The following is a 14,783-nucleotide window of genomic DNA, read 5'->3' as shown; positions in this document are numbered from 1 at the left end:
ATGAGCAAAATGTCCACTGACAAACTATGCTCGTTCTTTTCCCTTCCCTTTTGCTGAATCATTGCCAGTCTCTTCATCTTCCTTCTCATTCTCATCTTCTTCATCTCGTGGTAGCTGAAAGCCCATCATACCTAGCAAGTTACCAGTCGGTCCAGCCATGCCAGCCTGGCTCTTGAAACTTTCGAGTAAGTTCTTTGCCAGATTGTAATCAATATCGACTTCCTCCTCACTGTTCTCTTCTTCTTCCTTGATGTCTGCTAGGCTACTCTCTCCCCCTTTTTGAGTCGCATCTTTCAGACGGGGTTGCTTCTCAACAGGGTCAAGCTTGAGCGCGCCATGTTCGTTGAGCTCTGCTTCGAACTCCGTGGTGAGCTTCTGGATCTCTTCGTCCTCTTCGTCAATTACGGGGGGGTTGGGCTGAGTTGCGGCCTTCTTTGCCGTGTTTGTGCTTGAGTCTGTGGATGGTAGACCCATCATTTCTCTCATCATCTTAGCAAACTCCTCCTCGTCAAAGCTAACCTCCTTGTCCTCGGACTCGCTGTCTTCGTCAAATTCTTCGTCGTCGTCATCATCATCATCGTAATCCATTTCGTCAAGTTCTGCTCCGTCCATTCCAGCACTATCATCATTCAGAAATGCTTCAAAGCGAGACACAATCTTGCGAAGATCAGATTGTGTATTCGCATCTCCAAACGCTGGCTTGGAGTTGGAGGAAGCGTTCTCTCTTTTGCCATCCAGTTCCTTCTCGAAATCTTGATAGTTGATGTCCATCCATGCTTCGCTATCATCAACATCGTGATCCTTCCATGACTTGATGTCTTCATCTGAGGGGAGAGCCTCGTTGCCATCCTCTGCAAGATCCTCAAGTTCGATCGCGAGCTCACGGACAACTCTGCTTTTGCTCTTTTCAGCCTTCACAGCCAGCATTTCGAATCCACAAGTGAGCTTCATCCCAATATCCAATCTCGCCATGATTTTGTCTGCCTCGCCTGAAGGTGCTTCTTTCTGGGCTTTCCGAAGGACTTCGCTCCAGCTCGGCGGGGCATCGAACCGTTGGGATCGCAACTGAGCGAAAAGTACCTTGCTAAACCTGACAGATATTGTGATGAGGTCCTCTGGAGGGAATGTGAACGGTTGGGTTGGTGAGATGACACGTTTCAAGGCGATCGGGTCTCGGAGATAGAATTCTTCGACTGCTGGTGCAACCGATTTAGGGAGGGAGTGGAGGATATATGCTAACTTCCTCGGTATCGTAATGAGAGAATGGTGTAGAGATTCACTGATCTGCCCAGGGTACTTTTCAAGTCTGTAGAAGGCTTCGGCTTCGACGAAACCTGAGTGAACAAGTGCATCGCGTTTTGTTTTGATCGCTTGAACTGCATCCGGTAGTTCAAGATTGCGAGCTCTGAGACCTTCTTCATCTCTGACGGGGATAAGAAGAAGGTTTCCTTTGTTAATCCAAGCTCGGTTGTTGTCAATCTCGGGGTTCAACCATCTGGGCAGCACATTGGCTGCTTCGACCAGGAGGAACTCGCCGTCTGTGTCAAATACCCGGATCCAGAGGTTGGGGTGGGATTTTGATAGTTCTCTTAGTATATATACGATGAGCCATTCATCTTCTACGGCATCGCTATAATCAGTGATACCATGGAGATACACCAGTCCTGTCACAGATGTTAGTAGGTATCTTGAAAGTGGTGAACGTTGCAAGTATGACACTGACCGTTTTCGTTTTTTAGAGTCAGATTAAACTCGTCTTTTTGCCATATGTAGTCTTTGGTAAGTGTGGTAGCAAGCTCTGTGGCCGACCTTCGGATATTCTCGATTTGTGCAAGCTGTTTGCGAATATCGACTTGAGGGTCTATGAAAAAAAGAAGATATTCGACACAATTATCTGGCAGTTGATTCTTGAAGTCTGTCTCTTCTGCATCGCCCGTTTGTTGAGGGAATTCCTCCTCTTCTATAATTGGCGACCTGAATGACATGACTTTCGTACGATGCCATTAATAAATTGCATATCCTGATGAGTTGCCGAGGGAGGCTTAGGTTGGGGTTCTGAGTTTACTTATTTATATACGAAAGCTACCGGGTAAGCAGCTTGCGGCGATGTTGGAATTCTGTGTCATTTACGGCAGATCTGCGCTAGCCCTGTTCTGGACAAAGCCCCCACTACAAGGCACGCTTGTCACGTCCCGTCCACCCCAGACGCGTATAGTGGGATACTGGACGCAACTGCCATTCTTTGATCATATCTAATCGCAACAATTCTTGGTAATACCAACTTACAGATTAAACAGTCGTTATCGCCTCTTGTTCTCAACACTCTTCAAATAAGTCCTTATAATAAAGAACCTATATTGATTCCCATACGGCAAAATTCAACAATCTTCTTACCAGTCGACCCATGACGAGGCTGCCGTGAGCATCGCAGCCATGGCACCCACCAAAAGATCGCGGCGAGACGTTGAACAAGAGGAGGACATCATTGTAGATGTACGACAAGCGCGATCTAACTTCTCGGGAGAAGATACCGTAAGGAACACACCAACCGCCCCCATGCAGCATGCCATCTAACTCATGTGCTATCACAGAGAAAGCGTGCCAGGGTGACCGTAGACGACAGCCAAACGAGAGAAACGCCCCAAAGAGAAAACACGCCGAGCGACCAAAGCGAAGATGACGAAGACCGTAGAAATATGGCCGCGCCGCCACAGACACAATACGAGATCATGCGAGACAACGGCTTCAAACATCTAGAGCACGCTGATTGGGACGACCAGCAAGCGACTCAGAAGCTCGCCAAGCGAGTCATCAATCTCGGCAACAACGTGGTATCTGAGAGTGGTATCATCGAGAGCATTACCTGCTTTAACTTCATGTGCCACGAGCGATTACATGTCAACCTAGGGCCACTGATCAACTTCATTGTCGGAGAGAATGGTAGTGGAAAGAGTGCTGTTCTTACGGCACTGACACTTTGTCTGGGTGGGAAGGCTAGCGATACCAACCGAGGTGGAAGTCTCAAGTCCTTTGTCAAGGAGGGCTGCGAGCAAGGCAGCTTGGTCGTCAAGATCAAGAATGCTGGCTCAGATGCCTACCAGCCCGATATCTATGGCGAAACCATCATTGTCGAGCGCCATTTCTCTAAATCGGGGAGTAGTGGTTTCAAGATCAAGAGCGCCCTAGGCAGAATCATCTCAACCAAGAAGCAGGAGGTAGATGAGATATCAGAATGGTACGCGCTACAAATCGGTAACCCCCTCACCGTTCTGTCACAGGACAACGCGCGACAGTTTCTCAACGCGGCGACTCCAGCCCAGAAGTACAAGTATTTCGTTTCTGGTGTACAACTAGAGCAGTTGGACAACGACTATAGGATGTCACAAGATACGCTTGATAAGACCCTCATACTCAGGGACGATCTAAATGCCAAGATCGAAGAGGTTAAAAAAGAGGCGGAAGCCGCACGCCGACTTGCCGAAGCCGCGCAAAAGAACAAGAATCTTCGTGAAAAGGCGCGGCATTACATTAATCAACTGGTCTGGTCTCAGGTCGTCGAGCAGGAACGTCTCCTTGAGGATTGCGAAAAGGAAATCGCTAGACGGACTGAGAGCATAACCGAGGCGGAAAAAAACTGCGAATCATCGACGCAAGCCCTCGACAAGGTCAACGAGAAGATCGAGAGGCTTTGGCAGGCAAAGGAAGAGATTGAGAGTGATCGAGATACATTCAAGGAACGTATCGATAAAGCCACAGCCGCATACCGCCAGGCACAAAAGGAGGAGTCGGAGCTGCTCAGGGAGGAACGAGATGCCTTCCAACGCCTGAAGACGGCCAGAGATGATATGAAGGCTTGTCAGCGCAAAATCCAGGACGAAGAACGCCGGCTGGGCGAATCAACAGGAAATGCTCGCACACAAAAGGACAGCGAGCTGGCACACGCTCGAAAGCGGGAACAACTCTTGAAGGAACAGATAGACGAAATTCAAAACAACCTTCCTGACCTTACAAGGCGACTTGGTGAGGCTGAGCAACACTTCAAGAAACTCGCACACAACAAAGATCTCAAACGCAAAGATATCGTGTCCGTGGAGCAACAAGTTCGAGAACTGAAGGCCGCTACTGGAGGCCGTTTTGATGGTTATGATAGAGAGATCAGGGACCTTGTCAAAGCCATCGAGAACGAGAGAGGATGGGAACAGAAACCTGTCGGACCTATTGGAGCGCACATCCGACTGTCGAAACCGGAATGGTCAGGGATCCTAGAGAGAACACTCGGCGAAGGACTCAACGCGTTCGTTGTCAGGAGTAAATCGGATCAAACAAGACTCGCGAATTTAATGCGTCGATTTCGCTTGAAGAGGCAGCCCCCAATCTACATTGCCTATGGAGGGAGAATTGACACGAGCAATCAGGAGCCTGATCCTAGATTTGATACTATTTTGAGCGTTCTTCAATTCGACGACGACATTGTCAGATCGCAGCTCATCATCAGCAACCAAATCGAGAAAATTATTCTTATTCGTGATCGAGTCGAAGCTGAACGGGTCATGGTTGAAGGTGTGCCTCCACGCAACGTCAGCGCTTGTCTCTGTTTTCACGACGGTCGTGGGAAGCGAGGATGGGGCCTCAGACTCACCAACCGGAATGGATCTGTTGGTACAAGTCCAGTCCTACCATACACAATGCGCCCCAGGATGCAAACAGACTCTGGTCAGCAGGTTGAGATCCAAGAAGAAAACCTCAAACACTTGGGCCAGGAAATGGCTGAGATCAATCGCGACGAGCGTCAGGCTCAACAAGCAGTTCAGCGATGCAAAACAGAGCTTGACAACCAGCGGAAGGATGTCAAGAGGTTTGAGAGCGATCTTCGTAGAACGCAAGCTGACATGGAGCGTGTGCAAATGGAGTTGGATGCATTCGAAGGCGTTGATGATCGACTGAATATATTGCGAGCTGAGCTCGAGTCGAGACGATCTGAGGAGGAGCAGCTTGGAAACCAATACGGAGAAATGGGATTGGCGAAGCGAGATCTGAAGCAGAAGGCCGAGAAGGCCCGGCTAAAGCTTGAGGAGGAAAAGAACGAGCAAGAGGACTGGCAAAACCGAGTCGACAAAGCAGCACAGAAGGTTGCGACGGCTGAAAATATGAGGAAGTCGATTCTAGCAGAGAAGAATGGTGCTTTCGAGAGCCTTGACATCGCCAAAAACGAACGGCGACGTGCCGAGGAAAGGAGGGATAGGAAGGCCGAAGAAGTTGCCAACTTCATAGAGCAGGCCAGGCAAACAGCACCAGAGCGAGTTCACATTCCGGATAACGAGACACACAGCAGCATTGAGCAGAAGTACACCAAAATTCGGGAACAAATCAAGCAGCGAGAGTCACGACTTGGAGCATCAGACCAACAGATTTATGACCGTGCAACCGAAGCTGAAGAGCGATATGAAGATGTTCAGAGACAGACGCAGGATGTTGACGATACCATCGTGGCTCTCAAACGTGCTATTGAGAGTCGCCTACAAATCTGGCGCAAATTTCAGCGGGAGATTAGCGCGCGAATTCGCATCCAGTTCAACTACCTTCTCAGTGAGCGAGGTTTCCGTGGCAAAATTGACCTCGACCATAAAGCGCGTAAGGTCTTTCTCCAGATTGAGCCAGATGAGACGCGTAAAAGCTCAGCTGGAAGGAATACAAAGACTCTATCCGGTGGAGAAAAGTCCTTTTCATCCATTTGCATGCTTCTATCAGTTTGGGAGGCGATTGGCTCGCCTATCCGTTGTCTTGACGAGTTTGACGTCTTTATGGACAATGTGAATCGTGCCATCAGCACGAATATGCTGGTGAGTAATTTCAGTACCCGTCCGTGGAAGAGATTGATGGCAGCTAACAGAGAATACATAGGTGGACGCTGCCCGTCGTTCAGTTTCACGACAGTACATCCTTATTACCCCTAATGCTATCGAAGGTCGGGCACGGTTAGACAAAGATGTCAAGATCATTCGGTTCGTATCCCCTCATTCACTGCAAGTTTGAGTACTGACGACTCTTTCCAGGCTGACGGACCCTCGTCAACGAACACTTGACAATTTTCAGTAAACGATATAGTATACTTGACACGGGCATCTTGGAGTTGGGCGTCATGGGGAACATGAGTTTTATGGGGGCGCTTAGAGGATGGGCAGACAAAAACACTTGCGCATTGTGGAGTTTGTTAGGAGTGATACCAGCGTACTTTGTCGGAATGGATTTTGTACAGATTTGAGCAATGCCTCCCTTGGCCCTCAGATAACGCCAGCGTTAGATGTCATTACAACATGCGCCTGCTGAGGCCTCTATTCATAGATATGTTACACACGACTCATACATTATTCTACAACTATATCTTCATTTCTGGCCAGTCCCCTTAAACTCTGACGCCCTTGCTCCTTAGTATATTCACACCAGCGCTGAGTGTGTAACCGGCCCACTGACCGAACGATCCGACCATACCACCAACGGACTTGACCTCGCCTAGTCTTCGCTGAAGGAATTGCCTTGTCTCGAAAAAATCGGGAGATCGGTCGTTGGTCATGAATAGCTCGCTTGTGCTGTATATCATAGAGAGGGTGGCACGCTTGGTGTACCACGAAGGGTCGACGGCCTTGTCACCGGCAAGGAACCAGATTTCATCGGAAAGTTTTGCCAGCTCCTTTATGGATTCGGGGACGTAACTGGGCTGAGCCATGACGGCCAATGCCTGTAAAGCGGAACTGTAAGAATAATATATCATGAAAGCCAGGGCATGTATCTTACCTCTTGCCAACGATCCAAAACCAACTTGTTACCCATAAGTCTCTCCCACGTCAACGCTTCCACTCTCGCCGAGACTCCAGGCTGGTTGGGATCAGGGAATAGTTCTTGGCTTCGAGTTGCTAAGGCCTCTCGCTGGGTAATAAGATGGTATCGAATCAGACCAAAGGCACCGTCGGGGATGACGCTCGCGCTAATGTCAAGGTAGCCAGCGTCTCTTGCACCGCAACCAAGAGCCTTCTGTGAGAAACCATGTTCCGGGACGTGTTTATAAGCCGCAGCGAGGATGGACTTTTCAGCATTGCCAAATGCTCCTGGTGGTGGTGGGTGATCGTATGAGTGGAAGGGTCGGCGGGCAAGGCTTTGTGTCAGCCTCGAAGTACGCAAGGCTGATCTTGGTAGCACTCTCATAGACGCTGACATATTGAATGATATGGCAAGGTATAAATTAGTCTTCATGAAGATTCCTGCTTCATCAAAATGGGTCGTTTTTTGGTGTTGACGTTTGCGATTTGTTTTAGATGCTTTACCGTCTTGACCAATCATATTATCCTTTTGCCCCGGAGTGGACCGCGGCGGAAGCGCTCGGACCACCCCCGGAACCTGTAGATTGTTACGGCGGTTTTAGTTCCGCCTGATGCACGCACGCACGCACGTACGGGATCGGCAGATGTTGTCAAGGGGTACGTACTTTCATGATTAGATGCAGACTAGAGCAGCTGACTGATACAATACGATACTCAAACCACAGGTAATGGCACGGCATTGATATTGGATAGTTTCGTGAAACTGACCATAGAAAATGCCTCATGCGGTGCGAACTCGAGTTTAACGCGAACAACATATGTACAATATCCGAGCTTCGATTCCGTTGAATCACGGTGCTGAAGCTTGTAGACATTTCTCGGTTTCGGGAGTCGGATAAGCAGGAATTAGCCTCATATTCAGTCCCTCAAGTACTTAGACGATACTGGGCAGAGTCTTGCTATCTACCTGAAGTTACCACGGGTCTTGTGCATAACAGATGGCGGGGTTCTGGTGGAAGAATGTCGTGCTTTCACTTCCTGTCTCTCATTCCCAGGTGTACAATGGCTCCAGTGTGATATGCTTGTAAACGATATAAACTGCCTGGTACCATGCCCTTTCCTGGATCAGACCTTGTCTCACTAGTGCGAATTCGTTCTTAATGTTCCGGAGGACCCTCAACATATAACAGGTTCGCGTCTGGAGAAGGAACCCTGGAGTTGATCTGGCCATATTAAATCTATCCATACAAGTCTCCTACAGCAACATATGCGTCTCGAGCAAATCGCGATGCTCTGCTACATTTCCCTCGAGGTAAGATCAAGATAAATCTCGTCTCCCCTGGCCTTATCTGTATGTCCTGCCCTTCAAGGCAACAAGGCAGATGTCGTGGAGACTGTAGGCTGGAAGTGCGTACTGTAGTTGCTCCACATAGGGTGCTGCTAACGGCCTGAGCGTCGTTAGATGCATCGTCTGGGATCCGCTAACAACCTTGATGATCGGAGACGGACTCGTTGCCAGAATCTCTGGGCTTGTTGCTTGTTGGTCCTGTGCTCTGCAGTAATATGCGCTATTAAAGTATCGAGATCTCAATTCCTCGAACAGAAAGACAAAAGCGGCCCTTGCTAATTAGTTAGAGTGCTGTACGGATGTTAAGTCCTTGCCCCTCGTGCATCGAGTGGCCTTTGCTATCATCACCAGTCCTCTCTAACCTCGGCGCTTGTTGGTGCCCATGCTAGAGTTGACAATAACGACGACAAGTGTTCAAGCAAAGCCTGTATCTGGACTCCGTATCCTTGCTCTAGATGCAACGTGCTGTGGAAGGGATGTCAAAAGCTCACTCTTACCAGTTCGACAGACTGGCATGTCGAACCTGGCGAAAAGAGTGAGATTGATGAGACAAAAAAAGCTAACAACCCTGATCCTCAATGCGTTGCAGAGGGGTTGACTTTGATAAAGCGGAAGTCATTGGCTGGCTTGTCCCGCAACTTGGCGCGATGGCTGTTGTGTAACCACGAAAGTCTTTGTAGCGAGGTCAAGGTAGGAGTTGTACAGGCCAATCAAAGTCTTGATTTCATACATTCAGCGACGCAGGCCTTGCCAGCAAAGTTGACACAGTTTCGAAAGCGCTTTGTTAAACTGTCCTGCGGTGCTCTGATGTTCGCTCGATGTGAGTGATACTGAGCAAGCATACGCATGAGGTGAGAACGCAGGCTGATGAATGAGACGCTGAGTGCGCAGCTGGGGTTGGGTAGGGGCCACAAGGATTGGTCAATGAGCCTTGTAGGTAATGTTAAAAAGCTCACTCTCATATCCGAAAATGGCGGTTCAAATGAGTGACGAGTTCTTGCCTCTCGTATAAGTCAACTCAACAACATAGACTATGTGGTAAAAGTAAAAGCAAGACAGCTTTAAGCTGTAGATATGGAGTCAAAGAACTTCATACCTCAAGTTGACAACAGCCCAAGGACAACAGACCCCTGATGCTGCAAGCACACATCTCCTTGTTCCTGGTACTTGCTAGTGCACTTGAGCCCAACAGGCGTAAGAAACGTAACCCAATGGCAGGTCTAGGATCTCATCAGGTTGGGTGGTGAAACCTGGCATCAATGCAATTTCGACTACCGATGCTGGGTCACGGGTAGACGGGAGACTCGATGACAACGGCGCGGCGATTTGAAAACTGCAATCAATCAACCGATGGAGAACGGATGGTGGGCGAACCCTGAAGAATGCAGGCAAGGATATTTACTTGCACTACTGTAATATCAGGCCGCTTGCAGCACACTTTGCAGCGTCGTGCAGACAAAGATGGTCCACTACGTGAAGCCAGAGTTCATCACAAATTGCTTACCAAACTATTGATAGAGAGTTTGGTGGAAGACTGACGCCAGCCTTTCACATATGTGTTCGATATCCGCCGGCTTCAAGTTGCAGCGTAGTGTAGTATCGACTGGGGCTGGCGACGGATTTGACTATCAGTTCGAAACTGTTGGGTTCAAGAACAAGAGCAATTAGTTAACTGGAAAAGGATTGCTCGAGGCTCGTCACAATAGTCAGCTTCGCGAAGAACAAGAAAGTGAGAAGCAGTATCCGTAATGTGAGAAATTTACCCAACGCTTGTCAATGAAGTTCAAATCTGGGCAGGAACAACCTGCAGCTTTTGTTCTGCATTCCTATACCTGCTGTATCCGTAATTTTTTTTTCTATTCATACAACGTGGAGGGAGCAACACCTGGTAGAGAGGCTATTGAGGAGTCAATAATACAGGTGCATGTAGTATATCTCCGGCATTACGCTTTGTAGAGCATACACCAAACCTTCAACGTAACTTGTACGGTACCTCGTGTTATCATGCTCATGTCCGGTAAGCTTTAGATGTGGAACCCATCACGTCCACCGTTCCTGGTCTTACCCTGGTTCCGTGTCCTCATTCGTCGCCTGGTCTCTTCTCATCTCTCACCCAACGCGTTCTTTTCTTTTTACGACCCAAGAAGAGGGAGAGAGCGAGAACCTTGAAAGTCAGCACTAAAGAGCCACAGACACCGAAAAGCCACTTTCGCCATCCTTTTGCCGTCGTCTCTCCATCGCTGAGTCCCTCAAGACCCCTTGAAAACCGCCGAAGTCGACACTCTCCCGTCCCAGGCGAAAGAAAAAAGTCGATCAACCAAACCAGACCATTCCCAGAAGTCGGTATCTGGTACCACCACGCCGCACGCCGAGGCCTTTTTCAGCCCAGCCAGCCAAGCCCAAGCAAGTCTAAGCCCAGCCCAGTCCACGCAACTGTGTGATTCATCCGTGTCGTGCATTTTTTAATGCTACAATCGCCATTGTTTGGTTGACTGACCGTGGATCCCTTCAGCTTATCTGGTTTTGGCTTTGCTGCCCTGGTAGCCTGGTAGTGTGTACCTTACCTAGCTAGCTGCCCGTCCTCGTCGCCCCCATAGCTGCCTATCCTCGTTCATCGATCACTCACCATCCTAATATTCCACTACCTTACCTTACGAAACGTGGACACCTACGGCCCGTCTCCGCTTCCCTACGCCGCGCCTACCTCTCCTAGAAACCGGTCGCGCCCGTTCGTCTGCTGTCCGAACTCGCACCCGTCCGTCCTTCGTCACTCACAATACCTACCTTACCAACTTATTACGCGACAAGGCCACCCACCCCATCCAAAAAGGAGCTTTCTCTCTGTACGTCCAGACGTACTACGCACACGATTCAAACCGCAGTCACAATGGGTAAGTTGAAGATGTTTCTTGCTTGATTCCTCGTATCGCGGTTTTATATCATGCGCGGCCATTCCTGCTCTTTATATCACCGTGGTTGGCCATAGACACACGCGTCTGCGCCCATCGAGGCAACGTGCGTGCCGTTCCTTTGCCGTCTCTGCTCGACAGTACTGTACCCATTGCCCTCAATGGCCCCTCGAGGCTCGGCGGACTCTGGCAGTAGTCGGCTGTCCCAACCTGTCTATCGTACCCGGAGCCTGATTGAGCCCGAGTCTATCCATGATCTGAGCATCCTCATCCCAAAGCCTGAACACAACAGATCTGGAGCGTCCTCTCAAGCCTTGTCTGTTGCTGCTGTGTCTTGCATCGTTTGTTGTTGTATCTGCGCATGCGCTCCCACTCCTTGGAGTGTCTTCATCAATCAATGTGATACCACCTCTTGCTTGATGCAGCCTCGGAGGTCCCCCATTCCACTCCAACAGACCTCTCCAGCCGCCTCTTCTTTCTCGCGTCGTCTTTCCCCATCCATTGCATTGCATTATCGAGCCCCCTTACCTGCATCTTCCGCCAAGGTCCACTCGACTCTGCCACCACCCCTCCACTAGAGAGGTTGACCTCGTCTGGTTACCTCAACCAAGCTACCCTCACTCCCTGTTATTTCAACCACTCTTCCTCTCCTCACCATTTTCCACCGTTGCGCATCTTACGCAGAGGTTTATCCTTTCTTGACTTTTTCCCATTCTGACGCTCACCTTTCTATAGCTGATTCCGGTGATACTTATCGACCCGTAAGTAACCTATGTTCATTTCTGACTTACTTTCAACCTTGCCTCGAGCTGCGCTGCTTGTTGAGATTACCTGTCTGTTGGCGCAATTGGCTTTATCGCCGTGCCGAGTTTGTGCGCTCCCCCGCGCTTGTTGATGTTGCGATCTTCGGTCGCCGCTTCGGTCGTTTGGCCTCTGCTACCCGAGCACCTTGATCGCAACATCAATATTAGAAAGAAGCTCGCATTAGCTCCTTTCATCCGAGATCGGCCGTCGCGGCGCGCTTTAATTACCGTTGCACTTTCCCATTCAAGATGTCAGGAAACATTTGATTGGAGAGGCAGGCGTATGGCACTGCTCTTCTTGGCCAACGGCTACCGTCTTGCCAGTTGACAGTGCCAGCGGCTGCGGGCAGTTGCAGTGATTCAAACTCAACTTCGCGCGCACACTTGATTTATCCGAAATATCTCAGTCCAACAAAACCCTCCGTCTACACAGCACCAGCGCTCTCTATCTCACCACAATTGCACCTTGGCATGGAATCACAACTTGTACTTTTACCTGCTAACAAGCTCAAGCGTGAGAGGTCACGATCTCCCCGCAGACGATCCAGAAGCCCTGATAGGTCACATCGACGCCGCTCCTACTCTCCTCGCAGCCGATCAGGAAGCCGGGACGAATATCGACGAAACCGTGATCGCTCGCCCATGACTAGCACAGGCGCACCAGGTGGAGGACAAAGTGCTGGATACGGTGGACAGGCACCGCATCGATCTTACGAAGAAAGAGCCGTTGCTCGAGAACAAATGATGAATAATATTCGCGAAACCTCCCAACAGGACCGCCGAGTCTACGTCGGCAACCTCTCGTACGATGTCAAGTGGCACCATCTCAAGGACTTCATGAGACAGGGTGAGGCTTTCAATGCCGCGGAATGCAGGTGGAACAAATGGGACTGACGAAATGGTATAGCTGGAGAGGTGCTCTTTGCCGACGTACTCTTGCTTCCCAATGGAATGTCGAAGGTGGGCTTCATCGCATGATTTTCTTTTCCCTTGGTTGGCTTTCCTTTGTGGCTCTTCATTCCCTCTTAGCATTTCTGGATGGTTGGGTTGACGGGTGGGACGTTGTCCTTGGTTAATTGTAGGGATGCGGGTAAGTTGATTTCCTCCACGAAGTCTATGGCATTGCTAACCTATCCAGTATTGTGGAATATGCTACTCGGGAGCAAGCCCAAGCGGCTGTTGCCACGCTCAGCAACCAGAACCTCATGGGTCGTCTAGTCTACGTGCGTGAGGTAAGTCAAAACTTCGAAGTTGGGCATGGGCATCTTGTTGACAGAATCTGAAGGACCGAGAAGCCGAACCTCGATTCATCGGAGCAACTGGCGGAAACCGTGGCGGCTTCGGCGGCGCCGGCGGTGGTGGTATGCCCGGTGGCTTCAACCCTGGATACGGCGGCGGCGCACCTGGTGGTGGTGCTGGAGGTGGCGGCCGTCAGATCTATGTGGCCAACGTTTGTTCAACCCCGATTTGTCTGTAAGTTGTGGATGTGTGTTGACATGCAGTAGCTTCCTTTCAATGTTGGCTGGCAGGATTTGAAGGACTTGTTCCGTCAAGCAGGTATGTCTTGATTCTTCTCACTTGAACACATGATTGGGCGCGGTTGGATCTAATCGTTATATAGCCCGAAACGGCGCCGTGATTCGAGCTGATGTACACATCGGACCTGATGGTCGCCCTAAGGGTTCTGGCATTGTCGTCTTTGAAAGCCCAGATGATGCCCGCAACGCCATTCAGCAGTTCAACGGCTATGACTGGCAAGGTCGTGTTATTGAAGTCCGCGAGGACCGCTATGCCGGCAGTGGACCTGGCATGGGCTTCGGTGGCCGAGGTGGCTATGGCGGTGGCATGCGCGGAGGATTTGGAGGAGGATTTGGTGGCCGCGGTGGTTTTGGCGGAGGACGTGGTGGTTTCGGAGGCGGCTTTGGTCGTGGAGGCTTCGGTGGAGGTGCTCCTGGCGGCCCAGGTTTCGAGCCCCCTGCCAGCTCCGTCCCTCCCAACCCTTTCACTGATTTTGCTACCGCCGGCACCGAGAGGGGAGAAATCATCTACGTTCGCAACGTGAGACTTTCCCATATTTCCTACCCGGTTGTTCCTATACTAATCTCATACAGTTACCCTGGTCGACTAGCAACGACGACCTGGTTGAGCTGTTCACCACCATCGGAAAGGTCGAGCAAGCTGAGATCCAGTACGAGCCTAGTGGTCGTTCTCGTGGTACTGGCGTGGTTCGATTCGATTCAGCCGAGACCGCGGAGACTGCCATTGCCAAGTTTCAAGGTTACCAGTATGGTGGCCGTCCTCTCAATCTGAGCTTTGTGAAGTATCTGAACCAGGGCGGAAACGACGTCATGGACACAGATCCCCACGGCGGATTGACCCAGGATCAGATCATGTAAGAGGAGGACGTTCATTTGCACTGAACTTCATGCAGCTATGTTTCGGTCGACTTTTGTCTTGGCGGCGGCGACCGTCTGCATCTACACACAAAGCTTTTTATATCTGGTTGTTTTGTTCTTTTTGGTACTTTTCGTTTTCCACATGAGCAGCAAAAGTTGGGGTTTATCAACGGTGGAATCTTAACTCACGGATAGGGGGTCGAAGTCACTATCACCTTGGAGAATAAGTCGATGACTTAGTCTCTAATAAGCTGGGAGCGAGGGAGGATTTATGATGGGCTTACCATACAGAACCGAATGACCCCACCGTTGACACCCAGATGACCGGTCCAACGCACGCGGTTATCAAGTATAGGGTTGCTCATTGTCAATGAAGGAAAAGATGGCTGTTGGCTTCTCAGGAAACAACAGAACTCTACTTAGAATGTATGTCGAGTAATCATGCGAAGGTTTTTAAGAACGATGGCAGGTGGTCTTGGTGAAGGGGAGCGTAGGACTTCAACGGACATGCG

At 50.0% G+C, this 14,783-nt stretch overlaps 4 protein-coding genes across 4 annotated transcripts; 2 read left to right on the top strand and 2 right to left on the bottom strand.

Annotated features, from left to right (window-relative positions):
* Positions 1-24: 24 nt before the first annotated feature.
* Positions 25-1,985, bottom strand: FOBCDRAFT_288473 (SGT1 protein-domain-containing protein; the record flags this gene model as incomplete). Its single annotated transcript, XM_031173767.2, has 2 exons — positions 25-1,664; positions 1,724-1,985. The coding sequence occupies 2 exons, from the start codon at positions 1,983-1,985 to the stop codon at positions 25-27; spliced, it is 1,902 nt and encodes a 633-aa protein (XP_031050552.2).
* A 301-nt stretch (positions 1,986-2,286) lies between these two features.
* On the top strand, positions 2,287-6,250 carry FOBCDRAFT_288468 (DNA repair protein SMC6). The gene is made up of 4 exons (XM_031173766.3): positions 2,287-2,532; positions 2,592-5,840; positions 5,902-6,002; positions 6,054-6,250. Exons 1-4 carry the CDS (start codon positions 2,434-2,436, stop codon positions 6,094-6,096), a joined length of 3,492 nt encoding a protein of 1,163 aa, XP_031050551.2. The 5' UTR covers positions 2,287-2,433; the 3' UTR covers positions 6,097-6,250.
* A 62-nt stretch (positions 6,251-6,312) lies between these two features.
* On the bottom strand, positions 6,313-7,402 carry FOBCDRAFT_215139 (COQ9-domain-containing protein). Its single transcript, XM_031173760.3, has 2 exons — positions 6,793-7,402; positions 6,313-6,736 (listed from the first exon to the last, which is right to left on the bottom strand). The coding sequence occupies exons 1-2, from the start codon at positions 7,333-7,335 to the stop codon at positions 6,404-6,406; spliced, it is 876 nt and encodes a 291-aa protein (XP_031050545.3). The 5' UTR covers positions 7,336-7,402; the 3' UTR covers positions 6,313-6,403.
* Positions 7,403-12,346: 4,944 nt separating this feature from the next.
* Positions 12,347-14,571, top strand: FOBCDRAFT_288464 (uncharacterized protein; the record flags this gene model as incomplete). Its single annotated transcript, XM_059611726.1, has 8 exons — positions 12,347-12,722; positions 12,783-12,835; positions 12,958-12,965; positions 13,014-13,107; positions 13,161-13,325; positions 13,381-13,432; positions 13,497-13,933; positions 13,987-14,571. The coding sequence occupies 8 exons, from the start codon at positions 12,347-12,349 to the stop codon at positions 14,269-14,271; spliced, it is 1,470 nt and encodes a 489-aa protein (XP_059464176.1). The 3' UTR covers positions 14,272-14,571.
* Between the last annotated feature and the right edge of the window lie 212 nt (positions 14,572-14,783).

Source organism: Fusarium oxysporum, chromosome II, assembly GCF_013085055.1.
Source record: "Fusarium oxysporum Fo47 chromosome II, complete sequence".
Classification (NCBI taxonomy): Eukaryota; Fungi; Ascomycota; class Sordariomycetes; order Hypocreales; family Nectriaceae; genus Fusarium; species Fusarium oxysporum.
Note: the sequence above shows the minus strand (reverse complement) of the source record. Positions and strands in the feature narration are given on the sequence as shown.

What these genes read in the sequence shown, in the direction of transcription:
- FOBCDRAFT_288468 (XM_031173766.3), top strand. Translation starts at nt 2,434, where the DNA reads ATGGCACCCACCAAAAGATCGCGGCGAGACGTTGAACAAGAGGAGGAC. An exon ending in ACTTCTCGGGAGAAGATACC is followed by an intron (nt 2,533 to 2,591) that starts GTAAGGAACACA and finishes GTGCTATCACAG; the next exon opens with AGAAAGCGTGCCAGGGTGAC. An exon ending in CCATCAGCACGAATATGCTG is followed by an intron (nt 5,841 to 5,901) that starts GTGAGTAATTTC and finishes GAGAATACATAG; the next exon opens with GTGGACGCTGCCCGTCGTTC.
- FOBCDRAFT_215139 (XM_031173760.3), bottom strand. Translation starts at nt 7,335, where the DNA reads ATGATTGGTCAAGACGGTAAAGCATCTAAAACAAATCGCAAACGTCAA. An exon ending in TTTTGGATCGTTGGCAAGAG is followed by an intron (nt 6,737 to 6,792) that starts GTAAGATACATG and finishes TCCGCTTTACAG; the next exon opens with GCATTGGCCGTCATGGCTCA.